Source organism: Electrophorus electricus, chromosome 8, assembly GCF_013358815.1.
Source record: "Electrophorus electricus isolate fEleEle1 chromosome 8, fEleEle1.pri, whole genome shotgun sequence".
Classification (NCBI taxonomy): domain Eukaryota; kingdom Metazoa; phylum Chordata; class Actinopteri; order Gymnotiformes; family Gymnotidae; genus Electrophorus; species Electrophorus electricus.
This window is the reverse complement of record NC_049542.1, coordinates 6,342,646-6,366,328: the sequence shown is the minus strand read 5'-3', so window position 1 is coordinate 6,366,328 and position 23,683 is coordinate 6,342,646. Positions and strand designations below refer to the sequence as shown.

Genomic DNA, 23,683 nt, shown 5'->3' with positions numbered 1-23,683 from the left:
GCAGAAATTATATTCACAGCCAATTGGCAAAGGCAGACTCACTATTGTTTAAGAAGAATCCATTGCCGTCACATCCAGTGGCTGATACTGTGGACTCCTCCAAATGTATTCACTTAAGACTGTTATTAAATTAGTAAATTATTAGTCATTCCCTTTGTCGCCAGCATGCAGATGACAGTCTATCGTGATTGAACCAATCTAGTGCATGCTGGTGACGGTTTCCTGCCCACTGTGATGGGGGGAGGATTCTCAACATCTTCTGTCCCAGATGGTCGTGATGATGAAATCAAGACAAAATGAGGTGTGAGGTCTCCCTTAGCGCTGAGCAAACAGGCACCATGCGTCCATCCATATCGCGGCTTTTTCTCCCCTGTTCTCTCGCGGGCCGCACTGCTCACCTTCCCTCTCTTCTCCGATCGCTTCTGTTTCCCTTTCGCTCGCCATTTCAGACCCATATTTATAACATTATCTACAAGCAGGCATGCACAGAAGCCTGTATCAAACCATGGCAAAACACCACACCCTGGCAACAAGAGGATAATTCATTTCAGCAGTGGAACAAATGAGACTCAAAAGTTTGTTTGGCTGCATGTCTGCACGTTGACTGTGTTTGGAAGTGTGTTTCAGCTGGGGACAAACAGGTGCCAGGGGAGAACAGCAGGACCAACTGCTGAGATTTAGGTATTCAGGCCTACATGACGGAGGGAGGAAGTCTATTCTCAGCCTGGGCCTGTAAAGCTGCTGATAAAAGTGGAACATTTGGAGAGCCAGTGGCCATTTCATCCGCACAGGTTTAATTGGGATCGGAGTTGAGCAACAGCACGTCAGCATAACTAAAGCAACTTTAGAAGCCAAAGTCTAAATTTTGAAGTTTAAAGTGGCATTTTGTAGAAAGCTGGCTTATCAACCAATAGATTCTTTTGCTGCCAATAGTGGCTAAATAAGCTTATAAATAAGGCCTACATTTCACACATCTTAGGATGGTTAGACTTACCACTTGACAAACTGAACTGGGTGTGTTAAAACAAGACCAAAAACAACAGTGCATGTGATCTCCAGGTATGGTACCAACAACAATTACGCACAGAACCTGCAGTACACACTGAAAGCCAAAGCGCAAAGTCATGCCTGGAGCTCCTTGCAGAATCTACCCTGAGAGACCGGAGCCGCCTGCAGTCGCTCTCTTCAGCTCTCAGCCCCCACGTCTTTGTCGTCGCACTGTTCTACAAGCCCTTTGAAAAATAACAAGAGGGAGGCGGGAGACTGGAGTGCACACAGGCAGCCGGGAAGGAGAGGAAGAGGAGGCACAGTGTGGGAGGAAGAGACGAGCACCCGTCAACCTCCTGTTTCTCGGCAGAGGCGGAGACGGAGGCCTAACCTCGGGCCTCTTCTACACAGGCGCTTCGGGAGCGAGGACCCTCCCACCGGCAAGATCGTGTGTGCCAACACACACAACGATCAGCTGCCAGGTTTGAGAGCATCAGCAACAGGCATAGAAACCAGCAGAGCATAGGCAAATGGCATTTTGGACATCAGACATTAATGTCCCATGTGCACATTTTTTTAAGCACCTCAAAGACCACCCCAGAAAAAACAATATGCACTACCATACTGAGATTTTTCAGTGTGTGTGCGTGCACGCATGTGTGCTTGTGTGTATGCATATGTGCATGCATGTGCATGTGGGTGGATGGGTGTGCATACAGGGATATGCTGACGGCTCAGTGGTGGTTCAGTTCAGTCATGGGTAGAAGAGATCTGCATCCACTTGAGGGGTATTGATCTGTTTACTGAAACTGTACATCCTGTCAACACCTAGACTCCTCCAAAAACCTCCCAGCACCTCCCAAGCTACCACACACACCCCCACACAATCATCAAGAAGGCAATATATGTATATGTATTTGTGTGAGAAAGATCTCTTTTTTTTTGGGCCATCAATGTTCCTGATGGTAGGGTGTGAATCCTGGCCATCATTAACACAGGTTTAAGGGAGTCATGACAACCCCCTGTAATGCCACCTCAGCCCCGTGATGAGCCTCAAAACACTATCAGCCAGAAAAAAGAAAAACAGAAAGAGAGAGAGAAGGTTTCAAGAAGACGCCTCGAGCAGCAGGTTACCTAAGCCGAGAAACATCCTGCTGGGGTCTAGCTGCCTGCTGAATTCACAGGCATCTCAAACCATGCCCCCTCCCAAAGAGAAGGAGGTCAGTTTCTTGGGCACAATAACAATCATAATAACACATGGGCCTGTGGGTGAACAGGTGGGCCGATTTTCATTTGAGCCACAGCAACAGTAATATCATCCAGTGTCCAGGGATGTGAATTCAGTTAATCTGAATTAAGTTTACTGCTACTACCTGCACATGACTATGTAATATTCCTCCTCTCTCATACATCTACATAAACACACAAACATCAAAATATTTCTCCAGCACAGTCACAAAAATCTCAAAAATATATCTGCCATACAAATGTTCCAATGTTCAAAAAAAGGCTTCAGAGAGAATATACTATGGCGTACATTTAAGAGGTGTGTGCGTATGTGCGTGTTTTGTTGATGGTCTTTGTTGGGGCTTTGGAGAGGCTTGTTGCCATGGCGAGAGGGACTCACCCTTCCCCTCCAACCTTGGAGATCTTCAGTCGGAAGTCCACAGAGTTGTGGCTAGGAGGCTTCCATTTAAGAATGTCCTCACAGCGGCCCGGCTTATATTTCTGCTCAGATAGAGAGAGCGAGAGAGAGACAGAGTGTGAGAGTGTGTGAGTGAGAAATAGGTTTTAGAGCTTTTAATATTTAACACAAATAAATATATTAATATATTGAAAGTCAAAGGATCTCTTTGATTTTATGATCAACAGTAACGGCAACAGCAACTGCGCACTGATTTGATGTTCCATGATAAATGTAAAGATATTTGCCACTTCTCCCTAAAAACCCTAAAAATTCAAACATATCTTTCATCTTTCAGTATAAATTTGAGCTCCAAAACAAAATAAAACCAGAATCAGTACAGTGCACACACTCCCGGATGAATAAGGATATTTTTTAGTGGTCCTACCCGTAGACCTACCCATAGTAGAAAGCTCTGGTCCTTTCCCTTCTCCAGCAACACAGGGGCCGGGGCACCCAGTACCCAGTGCTGGGGCCTTTTGGGGCCTGGTCCCAGGAACACTGTGCTCCTCAAGCCCATTTTACACTAGCTGCAATATCTGTGCTGCTTGCCACATCGACATGATCTCTGTTGTTGTTAACAGATATTTTATTATCCTTGGCGAGGCAGTAGGCTACCATAAAGCTCATCCCCTTTACCATCGTCACTGCAGGATTAGTTTTCATTGCTTCTCTATATACATGGACTACCTCAGTCAGTCGAGCCCGATGAGAAATAACAAGAATGGAATAGCTGGGACTTGCCACACTGGCGGCACCATTTCCAGTGCAACATGGCCCGAAGCTACAGGCTGACACAGTACTGAGTTATCCAGATCCAGAACAAGAGGCAAATAAGTGATCCTAGGCCATAGGAAACCACAGAGCACAAGCTCAACTTTTGAACAGGGCGGCAGACAAGGAAGCGGAATCCATAATACTTTGGTGCTTTGTGTTCTATTAGACAGTCTATACGCAGCTCGTCAGGGTCAGTAACAGTGTATCAAAGGTTCTGGAGAACAGCACAGACCAATCCTCCCTCATCCTCCTGTGAGCTGCTGAACACTTTTTATATCTGAAGTTTGAAAGTCTTGTTTCTAGCCTTACATTGAAGTTTTTCATTAAACTTTGAAAAAAACGTTGACATTTGGCCTAACTTCCACACCTGGAGAATTCCGTCGCTAAGCAATGAGCAGCAGTCAGGGCCTGATGTGTGTAACTTAGCAACCACACAGGCACTGATGGCTCTTAAAGGGGCGATAACACTTTTTCACGCTCACATGCTGGAAAGTGGGTGAGCCTCGGCATGGGCAATAAAACCCTCTGAGCACGCTCAGATGATTTGCAAATTCCCTCCAAGCAAAATTGTAATGGCTTCAGTCAGGTTTATGCGAGAAAAGTTCATTATGCTAGAAACTTGGAATGTATTTGAGAAAGCACTGCCCATTTTAATGGAGAGAGTGTGAAAACACTACTGAGTGAAAATCGGTTTGGGAAATACAGCCATTAAACAGTGTTAATACACTAACTTGGTCTAAACATGTTTACTAAATATGATTTAGATCAAACACAAAGTTATCAGTAGTGACAATGTGTAAACAATAATGATATAACCAGAACAAATAGCATAATTGTTTATAATCTGACATTGTTTATAATCTGACACATTAAATTAACAATGTGTGAAAAAAAACCCCCAAAAAACAGGCAAGTTGCCCATGAATCGTCCAGTGAGGTCTTGTTTAACAAGATCTTTGCGTCAACCATGGATAGAATGTAGGTATATAGGCTACACAAAAAATCCACATGAACTCCAAAGAATTAATCTACTTAATCATTATGGATGATTCTAGGGTACAGGTTTGAGGGCTGTAATGTACCAGTGCTTTAAAATGGAAATACAGGTTATCCACTAATTTTTTAACTTTACAGAGAAAATCATCATGGCCAGCATTCATCAATCTCTTCACATTCAATTTGTACTAAGCAGTATCAAACAAAACACAGCTTCATATCCTCTACAAAAACAGACATTTAGTGAGGTCATTCATTCTATGAAGAAACAGGTGTCAATTTTATTTAAAGGAGGGCAGCAAATGTTGTATCTGCTGGTTTTAGCCCTTGCTCAGTGAGTAAAATGGGTCGTTCCAGACATTATACCGAAGGAGAAAGAACTTTGATCAAGAAGTTGATTGGAGAGGGGAAAGCATATAAAGAAGTGTAGAAAATAATTGGCTGCTCAGCTAAAATGATCTCAAATGCTTTAAAATGGCAAACAAAACCCAAAACATGTAGTAGGAAAAGAAATGCTACCATCCATGTAGCTCATAGAATAACAAGAATGGCAAAGAAGCAATCCTCATCCAATGATCAGCTCCAGGGAAATCAAAGAAGATCTTCAGTTACCTGTGAATACTGCAACAATCAGAAGATGCCTACGTGAAGCCAAACTATTTGCAAGAAACCCTCGTAAAGTACCATTGCTGAAAAAAAGATGTGTTGAAAAGGTTACAGTTTGCCAAAGAACACACTGACTGGCCTAAAGAGTAGTGGCGCAACATTCTATGGGCAGATGAGGGCATGATTGTTATAATACGGTCTAAAGGCCACAGACAGTTTGTGAGATGACCCATAAACACTGAATTCAGGCCACAGTACACTGTGAAGACTGTAAAACATGGAGGTGCAAGCATAATGGTTTGGGGATATTTCTCATACTTTGGAGTCGGACCCATGTATCGCATACCAGATTGAATATACAAAAATACTGGAAGAGGTCATGCTGAAGAAGAAATGCCCTTGAAATGGGTGTTTCAGCAGGAAAATGACCCCAAACACACCAGACCAAGAAGACTGACGTAATGAAGTGGCCAGCCCAATCCCCAGACCTCAATCCGATTAAGAATCTGCAGCGTGACATCAAAAATGCTGTTTTTGATGCAAAACCCAAAAATGCAGAAGAACTGTGGAATGTAGTCCAGTCAGCTTGGGCTGGAATATCTGTTTGCCGTTGTCAGATGTTAGTTGACTCCATGCAACACAGATGTAAAGCAGTTATCAGACATAAAGGCTAAACAACTAAATATTAGTTCAGTGATCAACAGAAAAGCTAAATCTGTAAACAACTTCAAGTTTATACTGTAAATATTCGAGTTTGTAAATGAAAATGAAGACACTGCTGGTTTTTTTTTTGAACAACCCATTACTTTTTCTTCTTCATTTTCAGTTTAAATACTTCATTCATTTTTTCATTTGGAATCGAATGTGCAGTGCTCCCAGTGCCTTTGTGTATATGGAAATAAATGCTATTATGAGGATTGAGCTTTTTCTCAGTTGATTTAAACACACTGCTATTATTTTGCATATAACTGTATATCTGCCTCGGTCTGTTCGATTAGCTGCCCATTAGCGTAGATACATTGAATACCCATTTGCTTCAGATGTTTGTTCAGGTATCTCCAGGGATGCCTGAAATCCTGTCACTAGTCCCCAATACAACAGAGCCATTCTCTCTTCTCAGCCCTGATCATAGAGGAGGCACAAGCTGGCACAGAAAGACAGTGTGAGAGTGAGTGCCTATTAGGGAAGATATCTCCATACATTTCCTAAATGGCATGGGTTAAAACTGCTCAAGGTCTTGATATTGGAATGCTGGCATCGCCAGGTTTGTGCAAGGAGAGAGAAATATAATTTTCAGCTGTTTAGAAGTTAAGAGGTCTGAATTTGACTTAAAAATGAACATCACCACTATCTAATGCAGGCAAGACATGCATGAATAATATTACTGCTGTGCTGCACCATCCTGGAGGAGACTCACCTTATCTAAATGAGACGAAAGTATTAGCTTTAAGGACAAGTGCAGTGGGTATGTGCACTACTAGTTCTGACTGAAAGGACTCGAAGCTTCATTTCAGAGTTAGCTCTGGAAAGTGAGAGACCAAACCAAGAATGGGACAAAGAGACAGATGGATGGAAAGATGTGGGGAGTTGGGGGCAAAAACAGAGAGATAAGAGAAAGGGAGCAAGGAAGAGAACAATCTAGAAGACAAAAGGTATCCTCTTTGCTAAATATCTGACGCAGTGGTGAGTGTGGGCGAGAGGTTTTGAAAAGCAGCTGGTTGCAGTTCCCTCATGCCCCTAGGGTAGGTAGGCCTGACAGGAGAGAGGCTTGTACCACATTGTAGTCTGCACAGGCTCATGATATGAACACAGCACCCTGCGGATGGAACTATAGGAGGGTTTGCTTCGGCTTTGCAGAGCCAGGAACATATTACATAAGGAGACAGGCCACTGTAAAAGACGAATGTGATCGCAATAGTTCACTGAACATTGAACTTCCTTTTCAATAAGAAGAGCCCAAATTCCTTGGTGCTGAAGGACTGCATTGCATGATCATACTAATGTATGTGTGAAAGGGCCTCATCACCTGCTTAGGCCGGGATAAGATTGCAAAAACAAAACAAAACGAAACGATGACAATGTAAAATGAAGTTTACAAGAATCCATAAATAAATAGATGTGCAAACTTTCAATGTAAAAAGATCAGAGTAGTGAGTTCACATATAGTCCAGTCCAAATCCCCCCATACAAAAAAGGAACACCACCACAAAAAAAAAAAAAACTTTCATGTTTCCCTGGTATTACTTATTCTGTCTTGCTGGTTCCTTATTCTCACAATGCTTAGTGCTTCACACACAAGACTTCATAATAAATATCAATCCCTATTATAAAGTAGTATCTAATTAATGCCTCATATCGGTCTCATTACACATAACAAAGAACTAATAGTCTTGACATTGCAAGTGTCACACAAACAATGAAGCGGCTAAATCTTTCAAGGCTTGAATTCAGAAAGCAAGACAGAGCTCAGTGCCACTGTATTAAATGGGAAAGGCACCAGCTGGGCATCCATAACTACCATGCATTTAACTTAAAAAAATTTATAAATAAAAATCCCTTTACCCATGAAAGTTTTTCAATTACTTTAATAATATTCCACACCACAAGAACACCAGGATATTACAAATTCTTAATCTGCAATTTTGAACATTACAAATGCAACTGAAGAATGTCACATTCCAATTTCAATATAGTGTGCAAGCTTGTTCATTAGTGAGATGATTGCAGTTCACTGAAACCTCTGTTAAGTCTAGACATAAAACAGCTCCGTTAAGAAAGCCTCATTCAGACTTGCAGCTCAAATCTCCTCTGATTGTTGGTGCAGTGCATCACGGGTGGCATGCCCACTGGGTACATTTAGTACATGCTATAGTACATGCCAGACGTAGATTTGGTGATCCCGATGCTGACTGTTTGATTCTAGTATCTTTGCTGAACTGTGATGTGGAGAATCTTAAACAGTAAGATCGCCTGGCATAAATATTATCCGTTCCTTTTTTTCCAGCGGATTCTCCATTGTTGGCTCTACAGTAACGCAACAGCAGCAGCTGCACACTGATGCATACACACAGATATCCACAGGGGAGCTGCACGGCGCCTCAGAGTGAGGTCAGGTTCTGGACTACTACACTAACGCCCGCTCCCACAGCACTGGGTGAACAGCCGCAGGTCAGCTGGATGTGCTGCTCTCGACAGTCGCTCAGGGAATGCTGCTGCCGAGCTCAGCCCCATGCTGGCCTTAATTAAGTCATCATCGAGCGAGAAATGACGTACATTATTAGATCTTCCTGAGGACAAATTATGCATGCTTCACTAATCCAGATAAATAATGCGGAGAGCCGGTACTAAACGAATGCTTCAGGCACTTCAGATGTTTTATTTAATTCTTTATTTTTGCTTGCTCCCTGAAGCACTGGCTCACCGTTTCAGATCATCACAAAGAGAGACAGAAAGAGAGATGTTACCTTGATTGTCCCGAAATGGCCTTCAGTGTTAATACCTGTCAGCAACTTGAAAACAAATCCCCAAAACAACCACAAGCCCCCCCCCCCCAAAAAAACCCTAAGACAAACACTCTCATCTCTCAGTTTTTAGCAGTAAGGCATGTCCAACCAGAAGCGTGGTGGGTGGGAGCGAGGGTGAAATTAATAATATCTATCTCAGTCCATGGCATCAATTACTTTAGGGCAATTTCCTTTTGTGAAGCAGAGGTGCAGGCGGACTCTACACAAGGGTAGACGTTTGATACTGTGACCCTCCATCTGATAGCCGTTGCTCATAAAACCAAATGACAAAGCTAATTTTTCTCAGGCTCCAAGGCTGTGCCCCAACCTCATATTTGGACAAACATTTACAGGGCTTTACATGAATTTGAACAGTGCAGAACAAAGTGGAGGGCAAAAGGGAAACTAGGAATGTACAGGTGTCATCTTTTAACCACACAACCATTTTTGGATCATATTTAGGATTGTGGTTGAAAGAAAAGGAGATTCTGGTGAAGGTTCGTAAACATGGTGCAAAGACTGCCATCTGGAATGTGTGTTCAACTCGCTATCATTGCCATCTGCAGTGATGACATTCTATTTTGTAATTAATACACAACTCTCTCTCTCTCTCTCTCTCTACATTCATGAGTGAACATAAATGCACACGGAAAATTTCCAAGCACACAAACATATCTGAAAAGAAACTGAGATGATGGGCATCTAAATGGTAGAAATAAGCTCATTTTTTTTGTAGTAATTACTCATACTGGGGTAAAGCAGCATTTCATCACAGTATTGACGCAAGGTGTCTGTTCGTCTTTTGGCTCTGTGTCTCAGTGGACAAACTCCCCTGAGACCTTTGCAATTCCTCATAAGCACCTCTCTGTCTTACTCCTTTTGGGGATGCAGCACAGCACTCCCTGATTTCAGAGCCCATTCCCATGCCTTCCTCCCAGTCCCCTCCAGGTAATCAATACATGCATATGGTCTGTTAGAAGACACACATGCATACACATCGATCTCCCACAGGTACTGTATCCTTGCTCTGCACATTCAATGTAATTTAACAGGCTTTCTCTAACTGCAAATCTAACTGTGTGCACATGTGTGTCTGTGAATTTTTGTTAAGAAAGAAAGAAAGAAAGAAAGAAAGAAAGAAAGAAAGAAAGAAAGAAAGAAAGAAAGAAAGAAAGAAAGAAAGAAAGAAAGAAAGAAAGAAAGAAAGAAAGAAAGAAAGAAAGAAAGAAAGAAAGAAAGAAAGAAAGAAAGAAAGAAAGAAAGAAAGAAAGAAAGAAAGAAAGAAAGAAAGAAAGAAAGAAAGAAAGAAAGAAAGAAAGAAAGAAAGAAAGAAAGAAAGAAAGAAAGAAAGAAAGAAAGAAAGAAAGAAAGAGTAAAAATGCACAGGTTTACAGTCACTTTCATTATTTCAATATGAATTCATCTCATGAACTGAGAGTACTCGGTCAAATAATACCCACTGGCAACTATGAAGGACTGTTGTAAGTATGAGAGATTGGTTTACTTTTTATGCCATTAAATTGAGTTCTATAATTACAGTTTTTACGAATCACTTGAATAAAAGACTGATTAACAGATGATATGCTGTACAGCCTAGCGGGATTGTGTCTGTATCTTGGGAGTCCTGCAGCTGTTGCTGTGTAAAGTTCTTTGGGCATAATATTGAATTTCAGCTGCAGAAGACACTTCCATGTCAGAAGTACATCGGATAACAGCCAATTAGAGTCTGCCACTTCACTTTATGCGCTGTTTGATGCTCTGTCTAAATGCGTAGAGAGAAATACAGAACCTAGTTTTTAAAACAGACACACACACACAAAAAAAAACAAAACACACCCACAGCACTCCTTATAGTTACTTATTGTAGATGAAAGCTGTCGGAAATGCCAAAAAAGCCTTGCTCTCCAATATTTCATGTAACACTAAAATAGAAGCTTTATTGAGGTGGAATGTATGGTGTGTCTGTGTGTATGTGACTACAGGCGACCATTAATAAGAGCTAGGGGCGAGGGCTTTGGTTGATGGCTGGTGACACTATGGCAGACATGGTCTTCCTGGAATTTTCAATAGGTGGCTGCATTATCTGAAATGTGTCGGCTTGTGCTCAATCCCACATAATCACACTCACTCTCTACTCTCCCTCCTGGGGGAAAGTATCTCTCCACGAGGGGACAACTGCCATTCTTACATCTGCTCACTTCCCCCAAGATCTGAGCCAGAGTTTATTTCTGTGAACAAACCAGATTCCCAGTTTGGAAAGATTTCACGCAACTTGTACCCTTTCAAATTGACTGAATAAGTGACTCAAGCTTTCCTCTGTGATGTAGGATGTAATACACACATTTTAGAGTGCCATACAGACCAAATGGATTAATAAACAGAAATTGGTGGGATAACTATATAAATCCATATTTATTATCTAGCAATTAGCAGAACCTTGCTTTTAGGCAATATCCACAATCAAATGCTTTCTGTGCCTTTTTATCAGGTTCTACTAGGAGATTTCTGATAATGTTTTAGTTCACATATAATTCAGCAGGGAATTGTTTCAGATCATGCCTTTGACATTTGAATGAGACTGAACGACTTAAGGGAATTTAAAAGATGGAACTGACAGCGACTGACCTGGGTTTTAGGACATTGTGATTTTGCACTACTCACTGTTTTTGGATTTTAGGTCACTATCAGACACCCTGACAATATGCTTTATAATTTCCTGACACAACTCGAAATTGACCTTTACTTCATTAGACAGTGAAGCAGCCATCTAGGTGCTGGCAGTGCGTTACTCATCTGTCCAGAGGACATCATTCTAACAATGTTGTGGAACACCCAGGTCATCCTTAGCAAACCTGAGATGGCCAGCGCAACTTTTGAAAAAAGCAGTGGTTACTTCAAAAGGTACTTTAATAGTAACCAAACAAAACACCAAATCTGTTCAGCAAATGTCTTGTAGTAGACTTTTGAACAATTATGAAAATCAAATTCAGAGATGCTTGTTAGGTGACTGCAATAATGGTGTGCGGTTTGATAAATTTTTTTTCATTATGACCTAGATGATCAGACGACATTTAAGATGTTTGTACAGAAAACCAAATAAATCCAAAAAGGGTTCCCAAACCTTTTCTTATAACTGTAATATTCTAATCACACAACCCTCTACAAAAACACTGAATTAGAGCAGAAAGTTGGATCTTAAACCAAACCCACTTGGATCCAGATAGCAGATAGACATTCATTTCTAATTACTGCACTATCTTATTTAGTTGCTAAATTATCATTGCAGGAAACCCAGGCAAATCATCCTATGGTGAAACAAGGGGAGAAAATGCACTTTGCTTACCAGATAATCTTAAAAAATGATTAAAAACTAACGTGTTTTTATCTCAATGTCCTCAAAAAAAGAAAAAAAAGAAAGAAAAAAGGTGCCCTTACTTTTCTGCCTTATCTTCTCCAGTAATTGCCCTACCTATTACCAAAAAGCACTCTTTTCACTTCTAAAAAAACCCCACAGTTGTACTCTGATCGTTTTTTTGTTTATGTGCTCAGTGATCATGGCCGGTGATTATATGCCCGTGTCGGACGTGTTTGCACTGTGTATTAATCAGATAAATGTTTTTTCCCCCTATGCAGTTCACATCCATGTATGGAAAATGAAGTACTAATTTATGATGTAGGGGAAATCCAGAGTGAGAGGATAAAATGATCCAAGAAAACCAAAGGGATATAAACCAAATGGTGTAAGGGGAAAATTAACAAGTATAAGGTAAAAAGTGATCAGTATTTTGAATAAATCAATGGTGATGTAACACTTCCCATCATAACACTGACTAACTGTGAAACAGTGACACTGTAAGAACCCTATATTAGAATATTCCTGTACTAACCCAAACTCTAGCAACTTCTACCTCCAGTTTTTCTTTCTGTCCTCAGAAATTGAGATACACAATAATGTACTGTACATGTCAACACAGTTTACATATAACTAATGCAAATTAGTGTGAACTAATCGTACATTTCTTTGAACATTAAATTGGATGGAAACACAAAATGTGGCACGACAAACACAAAACATACTGGCAAATAAACGTGATTCTGATGCCAACATGCATCAGCCTGCCGCAGAAACCACCACAGACATAAGACAAACCGTACATGTACATGGGATGTGTGAGTCATAGACCAATCCGTTCTCATACACCCACAATTATATGAAACTGCTCTGAGCCCAGCACAGAGCCCTGACTAACAGCTCGGCACAGTGCGTGACTGGAGTTTGGGGATCTGATGCAAATGCAGCACTGAGCCCTCTGACGGCTGGCATTGGTGTTATTGTAGTGCCGGGGATTGATCATGGAAGCAGGTGCAGACCCAATAACAGGCTGGTATTATGGTGTGACGGCAGCATTGGGAACATTAGTGGTTTCTTCTGTGTGATTCATCTGGACTCATGCCAAAGCAGTCATTAATAGCTTGAGACAGACAGGAACACGCCTACGTACACATTTGAACCCTTGATTCATCTTCACGATGCATGTTTATAGGCTGCTGGGGTAGGTAAGGGATGTCAGGTATTATGCTGATTATTACAAACTATGTTTCGCATGGACATGTAGTATGTCTTGCTTCTGCACAGTGCACAAATCTACAACATTGACAACAAGACAGTGGAAGTCGATTGCTTCTTGCAGTCAGGTGAAGGGGACAGATTGTTTGGGTAGCAAGTTACCACTCATCCTGAGGTGCTCCCAGCCAAGTTGAGACCCATCTACAGGTGACTGGAGAGACTAACTAATTGGTGAAAATACAACTGCTTTCTCGTAAATTCTTCAGTGCCTCAAATGTTTCTTACCTTATATAAAATGTGCTTTAAACATTTTAATATTCAAACAGCAAGCATAAGTGCCATCTGCAAGACTGCCATTTGAAATGGAGCAGAATGTTCAGTGATACAGAATGTTTTCCATGCTCTCTGGACTAGCCTTTTCAGACAGTCAGAAGAACGAGCAAAGACTGAACATCTTGTTCTGACACAGTACGAAGGACATGAGTGTCTCTCTTTACAAGGCTGCTTCATAACCAACAGCCCTAAGCACCGTTTGATGACCAGGTGAATTTAAACAAAAACATGGATCACAGAGGGTGCCATAGCGTGACAGAGAACCTAGTACATTTATAAATGCAAGACAAAATTACCATCATAACCAGATCATGGAGGATTACCAGCCCTGCAAATATTACACAGTACTTGTTATGGCTGGCAGCGGCATGTGCCTATGATAGTGTTTTTCTGTAAAGACGTGGCCACTAACAAAGTTCCTCCGTTTTCTGCCTTGGCTGAGCAATAATACTGTGTGTGATCGGGTATCAGCTGGCAAGAACCACCTCACAGATCAGACACTGCACCTACATTATCCACATGTGCAGAGACAAAAGCACATAAAGGTGGGGGCCTAGAGAGTTCTCTCTAACCCCGGCAGTGAGAGGCCTTTGCACTATATTGGCAAGTCCAACCGGACCTCAGACAGATTGATTTAATAATAATTTTTTTTTTAATTATGACATTCTAGGGCTACTCATATCCTCAGTAATTAGGCTCTTAGGACGCAGCATATTTTAAGGTTATGCTTTCTGGCCAGCTGCCTGTGGCTCAGAGCTCATGGCCACACTAAGACAGGAAAACCAGCATGAAAAATGAACCTCCCCTCTGCTCTCTCAGAGCTCAGGTTCAATATGACTTCATTCTCCCAGGCCTTTGCTGTTCAAGCCTTACATTCGCTTAGTTGGGGTGGCTGTCTTGTTCATTTACAGAAAAGTCACTCACTCTGACCAGGATCCCATGGTGCCCAGTTTCCTGGCAGTAGCAGTCACGAGCTCTGGATTCAGTACAGTTTTGCACTGGAACTGAGCCAGACTCCCATCAGCAGCGTGCACGTGTGCCATGCACGAAGGAGGAAGGTAGCAAATTCCACCTCATCACAGGCTGGTACTTATTTGTGACGCTAAGAAAACGTTGACTTGATTTTCAGACATGCTCTCAATCCCCCAATGTAAAGGGGGTAGGGATTCCAGTCTTGACTACTCTAATTGTAAAGGGGTAGGGGGAAATCATGCTGTGTGATCATTAAAGCCACCATTCAGTAGTGGAAATGTGTTGCACTATTGATGATGGTCCAAAATCCCCACCTGAGTTCAACAGGACCTGATGAAGCACAGTTTGAGGGCTTCAAATGACTCATGATCATAAACCAATGGCATTGAAATAAGTGACGTTCATGAGTCAGCGGACCTCGGTTGTTTTGGACTACACTAATTATTCATGAATATGAGCAAGATGTACTCAGAACTCACTAATTGAAGCAATAATGAGTTCTGAGTTAAAGGGAAGTGATAGGGTAGCCAAACGGAGACCCGGAAGGACACAGATAGAGGGCTTGATTCCAGCCGTGATCCCTGGCATTAATTTTGGAAATGAGACATTAATTTGGGTGCTCTGAAACAGAGGGGGTTTTTTTGGCCAGCCATACAGGCAGCAGTCCACTTATTTGTTTGTTTCTCATGAGTTGGATTTGGATGTACACCAGCTCCCTGCCAAACTGCATCTGCATGCTGACATTCTGCTCCCCGCCAACCAAGACGAGCAGGAAATGTGGAGAGATTGCATGCACGCACACACACACGCACACACGCACGCACACACGCACACGCACACGCACACGCACACGCACACGCACACACACACGCACACACGCACACACGCACACACACACACGCGCACACACACACACACACAATCCACTAACCATTGTTTATCGTCTCAGCAGAGCATGAGAGAGATAAAGTTAAAGTGAAAGAAGTAGTGAATTTATAAAATGACAGAGACAGAGAGAGAGTGAGAAGGGGAGGAAAGCATGCTGTGCCCAGAGAAGATTTTATTATCAGATTTCAGAGATATGCAGATTAACACGATATGTGATAGATCTCAACATCTCCATCACTTATACACTACCATCAGGAGTGGAAATCACCAACCAGCAGGAGATCAAAACCAATCATGTGTCAACAAGGAAGATACTTTTGGGATACAAAAGTCACTCTAACCTGAACTTTACCCTTAGCATTAATACTTGATTATTGAAAGCACATTCAAAGTACCATTGCTGTTGTTTGCCTTAAAACCCACACTTTTTGGAGAAGAGTCGGTACAATCAGGTATAAATTTAATGCTTTAAGATCCTGAGGGATTGTAGCTTCTCTCATAACCAGAAGTGCTAGATGAGAGAAAGTGAGAGCAGAGACTTTGGTTTGGCAACAAGCACCTTTGAATTTTCTGAACTCCTGAAATCCAGTCCTGCATAAAGAATGCATCAAAGCCCCTGGTTCTGCTCATAGACATATGAAAAAATGTCATAGTTTTCATTTACATAATTTGGCAGATGCTCTTATCCAGAGCTACTTACAGAAGTGCTCTATAGACCATATCAAAAAGATATCCTCATGTGAGCATAGATAGGTTAGTACCAAGATATCAGGCTGAAGCTCTGGCTATTTTTTTTTTTTAAATAAGTGCATTTTCAAGTGTTTAGGAAACTTGAAAATTCACCTCTTCTTGAGTTCCTAAAGTCTTCCGTAAACATAAAGCAATGGTTTGAGAATGAACAATCAAATAACTGCACATCCTGAATTGCTTCGGCTGACCTTAGCATTCTGCTGAAGTCTGTGCATGAACCTGTATATGAATGTAGCAAACCAGGTCTTCACCCATGCCCTCCTTCACCTGCACTGGCTTTGTACCTGAGGACCAAGCAGATTACAACCAAGGGACACCAGAGCTACTGTAAGTTGTTTACAAATGACGATGATCATGTTGAGGAAGTCAAAGGCCCAGTGCCCAGGCTCTGCGAGTAAGCTCCAGTCTATCAGAGGAAACTGCTTATTCTAATCGCCTCACTCCATGGCAGCACAAAGAAGCCCCTGGCAGAAACATGAACACCCCTAAATGTCACTCCCACTCTCACGTAATCTCCCTGCGTGAATTCATTTCATGATAGTCCTGGAGATGTGAAGCTCTGTGAAGGCACAGAGTCCATTTTGAAGTTGTAGCAACCACCTCTTGAGCGGGATCAGCTGTGTGTCCGTCAACGGGATGTCAATATAGAGCAGATGCATGTGCCAAGTCCAGACACGGACAGAACATGCACTCTGCACAAGAGCGGCTTCAGCTCTGGACACCCAGCTGTACAGAGGCGCCTTTGAGCCCACTCGTCCTTGCTGCTGTTTGTCTGGAGGCTGGAAGTTGTTGACAGGGGACTAATGTGGCTGACAATTCCTGGGCATCGGCAGATAACAGTTTAGAGGCACCAGCGAGAGGCAAGCATCACCCATGGAGACGGCGAAACAGAGAGGGATAAAGGGTGAGAGAAAGAGAGAGATGAATGAGCAGAGGAAGAGAAATAACTAGCAACACCTACGTGCTGCTCTCAGAATGATGACCAGCCCCTCTGAGGTGGAGCTCTGATCACAGTCACAGAGCTGCACTACCGTAGGGTTTGGTTTAATCAAAGACGTGAGCTTTTGGCTCCCCTGGAGCTGCACTGGGGTCCTGGGTTGGAACGAAGAGAGCGCTCTAAAGCAAACACCTGCTGTACACTAGCACTGGAAAATGGGTTTAATGCTCTGTAATACACAGTGGAGCAACAACTGGGAGGTCATTTTCACCAAACAGCCACTTTGGGTTCATGCTTCTGGACCCATGAGTGAACATCTTTAGATTGAATTAGAGGGTGTGGGTGTGTGTGGGCGTGTGTGTGTGGGTGTGTGTGTACACACACACACACACACACACACACACACACACACACACGTACGTACACATGCATGTGTGTGCGGATGTGTGTCTGCAGCTGAGCTCTACTCACCCCGATGGGCTGAAAGATCAGGCCATCAACTTCATGACTGACCTGAGAGGTGAAACTGCCTTCCAAGAGCTGCAGGAGAAACACACAGACAATGTGTTTATCAACACTGGAGAGAGGAAGGAGCATAGTTTAGGTGAGTGGTAGAGAAAGGGAGGCAGGACTGGGCTGCCTGAGGGACAGAAAGAGGAGAACAGGTGGAAGAGGAGAACAGTGGTAGTGACTTGGGGGTGGTGGGAGATGAAACCTATGTGAGAGAACAAGATAAAACGGAGCAAGGCAGGGATTCCATCGCAGTCCTTGGCTGGCTCAGCTGGCATACATGCACAAACAAATGACCAAGAGACAACATTCACAACATCGCAAGTGCACACCCAACAAGGACGCAGATGCATGCACACCACACACCCACACCCACAACAACCACCTCACCTTCTGGGCAGATTCAAATTAAAAACTCAAAACATAAAACCCAAAAGCCCCAAAAACATTTCCAACCAATCACTGGCATCCAATATAGAACATTGTTATTTGATCATTTTGTAGTAGACTGCAGTGTAATTAAGTGCACAACTGTGAGATCAGTGAAGCAGTTAACCATCGTATGAACTGCTGGGGAGAACAGATGTTCATTTGGACAGAACACAACCTTGTACCCATCTGCAGCACTAACAAGGTTAGCAAAGCCTTCCCTATGACAGAGTTGCAACTTTCTACTTATCCAAGTTCAGATTTTTAGTATTCTCTCAAAATGGTCAGGGTTGAAACTTCAGTATGGAACACTGATCCTAAAATCATGGGCAAATCCCTCTTGCCAGTACAGGCTCTCTTACTGGGACAAGTTTAAAGATTGCAGAGGCTGTATAAGACCTTGCCTTTAATGCACAGCTATTGAATCAAGTGTTTTGGAAAGCAAAATGCTTGAATGTTCTCTTGACAAGAAAGTCAAGCAACTGAGAGGGCTTTGTACATATGCCATGCACTGTTCAAAGGGAGAATGTTCTGGATTCTGTCCTGCAGAAAGAATGAAGAGAATGTTCCAGTCAGTTTTGTGAAGGGCAAAGTAATGTGTTCAATGCTGAGCTCTGCTGATCAAGGTTATTAGTCTAGAGTGAAAAAAGGGTTCAGCTACATAATAACATAAGATAGGACACAAAAACATACACACAACAAGTGTACATGTGTAGTACTCACACCCACACACATCCCTGCACATCCCTGCACACCCACAAAGAGTTATGTAACGTCGGGATACACAATACCTTAATCCTTACAAATAAACACAAAAAGGACCAAGGACATGAAACAAGTCAATACAAAGATTTCACTTTTTTATAACCACTGTACTTTGGATGAATACTTTTTATTACTTCCGTTTCTTCAATGTGTGAGGTGCTGAACAAGATTTGCTGAACCTCCCTTGACAAATCTTCTAAAATCCCATTATACTTTACATTAATACCCACTTTCTTCACCCCAAACACAGCATCAGATATGAAAGCCAATTCATTTCACATTCAGTAAAGAGTAAATTGCATTAATGCACAAGAACAACTAAGAACCTCTGCTTGCAATTTCAGTGCATTAGACACAAGCAGTGCTTATGTTTGTGTAATTTTGAATGCAGTACTGTTTCAAGTGTTGGGGGGCGGGGTGGGTGGTAGGCATACACACACAAATACAAAAACACCTTTTCTTGATGCCGTTCTGTCCCTGAATTAGAAAAGTTCAACAGGTGAGAATGATGGTTGTACATAAGTTCAGAAAAGTTCACAAAACAATACTCATTGCCATTATGGGTTTTCTCTTCTTGGAGTTCTCTTCCTCAGGGGGCCTCTGATCTCAGACCAGGGTAGAACTTGAAACTGTAAACACTCCGGCTGGTGAGTCAAAAATGTCACTGCTGAGTCAAAGCTGTCAAAAACTTTATTTCAAAATCTCACTCACGGGAAGCAGAGAGAGAGATGATGAGGGACAAATCTTGGCACAGTAAATTCATCTTTGCACTTTAGTTTACATGACTTGAATTGCAGTACTTGTTAGAGAATTTGCATTTCTGCCATAGCAAGTCAGTGCACTTTGAGAACAGGCTTAATATTAACATCAAATGGATTAAAAGGTTTGCTGATTCCACAAGTCAATCATGAGGTGTTCTGAGAATCCCTCCATTTCAAATGTCTCGACTGTTGTCCATGAAGGAAAAAAAGCATTAATGAGGAATCCTCACAGCAAGATGCCCGACTATGATTAAGCAAACCTCAGACACCCTGAAGAAGCATTTCATGATTTGTTTTGTTACACGAGACCCTTCCTTGGATGCTTAGACCAAACCAAAGCAGCCCAGTTGCTTTGAGAAGCTTCCACTCTGGCTGGCTCTGAGGACACGTAAGGGGAGATTGCTCAGTCCAGCCATAACTCAGGGGGTGCTGAAGTGGAGAGAGGTTATGGCGCTTGGTCCAAGACGGGTCCAATTCAGCAGGGGAGCATGTGAGTCTGTCGGCTCCTGCCTGGCTGGAGGCGATATGTGTACAGGCACTCGTGCCTTAACAAGCAGAGAGGAGGACTGTCTCTGGCCCACTCCCCACTCCGTATGCCCATGGTAAGTCATCCACTAGAGCCACTTTTCTTTAGCAGAAACCACCAATCTTTTCTGTCAAAATGCAGAGAACTGAAGCTTTCCCATGCATAGGAACACATTAAATAACCAAGCACTGTGTTTGGTTGGTTGTAATTTTTTTCCATGTGGTGTATTTCAATGGCATGCTTTCCTCTGAGACAGGAGTCAAATGTCTCTCCTGACTCTCCAGATAAGACTGGTGAGATGTAATAAAAGCATAGGAAATGAAAAAAAAGAAAAAAAGGTTCTAGGTCTGTGCAAAAGATGCTGACCCATGCCACTTCTTTCAGCCATTTTCAAACTGATGCTGCAGGATTTAACCATGGCCATAAGATCAAACTTTTCAGCAAACCCCCATTTCCCTCGAGCTGTCTCAAGAGCTTAGCGGTTACTTCTCATAGTGACTGTTTGTCTGCTAGAACAGCCACCTTGCACCTCAGTATAGTTCTCTTTATGATGGAGGCCCACAAAAGGTTAACCCCACCTCCTCAGAATTAGCAGCACTGACTCAAGAGCACAGCTCACAGCTCTGACTTTGAGGCCACCTCCCGCTCAAATGTCACAAGAGTTGCACTGATTTAAACTCTGGCATTTAAGTACCCATGAGTTCTCCCAATCGCTGTCTGACAATGAGCTCTTACATCTGGGGTAATGCCCGCAAAGATAATTACATCATTGGCTCTGAGAGGAGTCTGGGTGGCTGAATATATAAAGGTCTGCTAAAAACCAGCCAATTGGGTGGGTCTCAGCTGTGTGTGTGAAGGTCTGCTGAAGACAGACATTTTTTCAGCCGGACTGTCCTTAAACTCCAGTATGGGTTCAATTCTAATGAGGTGTATGAGCATTCTGAGTCAGAGGAGACCCAATAGTGCTGAGGTGCTGAGCTGTCACTTTTCTCAGGAAGGCTTTGTGTTTGTCACTGTCATGTTTAAAAGAATGACAAACAAAGAGCAAAAGAAAAAAGAACAAAACAACTCTCTAAAAAAAGTCACACATTCTAGTCTCCCCATGTATCCAGTAACATGAACACTTATAAAGGAACTATTATATTCACACCACGTGCTAAATTAAAGGAGATGCTATACAGAGTGATGCACAGAGCATGCATAACGTATGAAAACGAACAGGACTGGAGATAACATTCGAAATACAGAGATTCAATATAAATCAACTTGGCCTGTACGCAATAGCATTTCATTTGTGAAATCCACCACAGAACACACAGTGCCACTCAATCAATCAGTAGTTCATTTTGCAGTCTGAAAACATCTCCACAGATGTAGTATGTTGAGGTGGACCTAATGTCTTTTTTAATTAGGAGTCTGCATCTGCTTTTATCCTCTGCCATTATAAACACTTCAGCACCTCCCCATACAAACACCTACACACCCTCCCACCCAAAGTTGTGAAGGGCTGACAGAATGTTAAGTAAATAATGCATCCCAAACTAGCAGCTTATTAATTTAACTTCAGAGATGACAAGCCCCCTTCTACTTAGAAATAATCGCTTTAGGCTGAGTCTATCAAGAAATCTATCAAAGTCTCTCCACACGGCCGACAACTTAATAACTGTTCCTTCAGCATGCCCAAGCCCCAATCAGTCCATCAAGATGACATGCAGATTCAGAGGACAAACTAATGGGAATGGCAAATGAAAAAGGCATCAGAACTTTAACTGACTAAGTCTCAAACAAAATGGCGTTCCTCGTTAATGCTAATGCTTCTTCTAAACAACAGAGAGTGATGTTACACAGGCTTTAAAACCAACACAGAAGTTTTTAAAGCTGAATGAGATGTCCTAGGACTTGTTAAAGGGGGTGAGGTGCAGGTACAGTGCAGATGCGTCAGTCTCACCCGCAGAAAGCATTTCGAGTTCGTCAGGAAGAACAGTGTCAGAAGTCAAGACAGCGAAGCCAAGGTCTGCCTAAGGGGAGCAGTCACTGTAAATCGAGGCTTGCTGGGCTGTGACTGAGAGAAATATGGAGGATGTCGGTAACAAATCAAGTGACAATCCCCAAAGTCGATCTGCATGTCTTGGCCTCAGACAGAATGGAGATCATTAGTCATGGTGGAGCTGACAGGCTGTTCAGCTGGAAACTACTTTGAACCAAACCCGTGTTAAATGATACAGTGCTGGATTAGCATGTGCTGCATCATCAACTACACACATTGCAAAAGGTTTCTGGCCAACACGTAGATGATCTGGGAAGGTGAACCGACATGCCCTTTGCCACTAGCACCATTTTGGAACGCAGTTAATGTGTCTCACAGGCCAGTCATATGCCAGAACGACACTGGATCCCCCTCGCTGCGAGTCTCTACCTATCGGAGCAGAGCGGCCTGGAAATGAAAACTCCCAAAGTCAGTCACAGTGTCACATCACATCCCCACAGCATGGGCTTACCCTCCGCTCCTGACAGTGTTCAGGGAACATTTCTGTTCCCTAAAGGCGCAAGCAAACAAACAGGAGGAAGTGTGTCTCAGCTTCTTGAGGTGTTTGGGGAACGCCATACTGCTGCCTGATGCATTTTACTGCAACAAAGTGCACAGAGGTGTATAAACATCAATAGCAGCTGAACCCTTCAGGGAGTGGGAGAAAGAGAGAGAGAGATACAGAGAGAGAGAGAGATGAACTAATATGTTGCATAGCTGCTGAATGGAAACAATACATCATACGTTACGTTGCAAAATAAAAGGCATATTTGAAATACATGATGGGATGGAAAGAATGTCAAGAGAGCTGCTGAACTGCAGAGTCTCCTGCAAGTGACAAAGCTCTGAGTGTCCATCAGCCCTTCAGGAACTCCAGGCTCAGTTGTATCCTCAGTACTCCTCCACACCTCTGATTACCCACAACACACCTGGAGTGAATTCAGGAGACCCCTCACTCCCCAACAGGTTCCTTTATTTTCTTTTGTCTTCCACACTCAGTAACCGAACCCCGTTGAGTGTGGGTGAGAGGGAGAGAGAGAGAGAGAGAGAGAGAGAGAGCGCAGTAGATTGATATTCCAGTCATTCGTCCTTATGCTGGAGGCGTCTTTCATGCCTAATTCAACACTCCCAAACCCCAGAGGAAGAGACACTTTCCAAGCATTGCTCCCAAGATTGCAGAGGCTGGTCATGACTGGAGCTCAAACCCTCCCGTCACACAAGACCAGCACGTCTGCAGTCACGCCCAACCCAAGTGGCCCAGGTCTCTGGCAGCTAGGTTTAATTAGACCCTTTGCTCCTATTACAGACTCTAAACCGCTCATATGAACTGAATGAAAAATTGGCAATAAGAGGAAAGCAGGCATGGTTTTAGCTGTTGAGATTCAAATTAATGGAGTATTCTGTATGCATGCCTCATCTCTGCCAAGAGAAGAGGTCCGGTAGGGGCGAATTAAATATTTTGCAGGGGAGATTTAGAGTCCTTTTATTAAAAATTAATGCACAGAGGGTAATGGGAAATTAAACTTTTAGCACTATCTAAAGATTAAGGAATGTTATGTTCACCGTTTAAAAACATCTTACAGTATAAGGGCACATTTAAATGCCAATGCAAACAATCTTATCTAGGGAATTTACACACATCACCATTCTACTTTTCATATTCAGA

At 42.6% G+C, this 23,683-nt stretch overlaps 1 protein-coding gene across 2 annotated transcripts in view; it reads right to left on the bottom strand.

Annotated features, from left to right (window-relative positions):
- The window catches only part of rngtt (RNA guanylyltransferase and 5'-phosphatase), a 76,303-nt gene that overhangs the window by 12,849 nt on the left and 39,771 nt on the right, over window positions 1-23,683 (bottom strand). The window contains exons 12-13 of one of the 2 annotated variants that reach the window (XM_027029927.2): window positions 17,472-17,540; window positions 2,615-2,715 (exon numbers count right to left, since the gene is read on the bottom strand). In XM_027029927.2, coding sequence (XP_026885728.1) covers window positions 2,615-2,715; window positions 17,472-17,540 — 170 coding nt within the window. Of the gene's footprint in view, window positions 1-2,614; window positions 2,716-15,465; window positions 16,883-17,471; window positions 17,541-23,683 lie in introns of those variants that run through there. The other variant, XM_027029928.2, reaches the window with a different exon arrangement.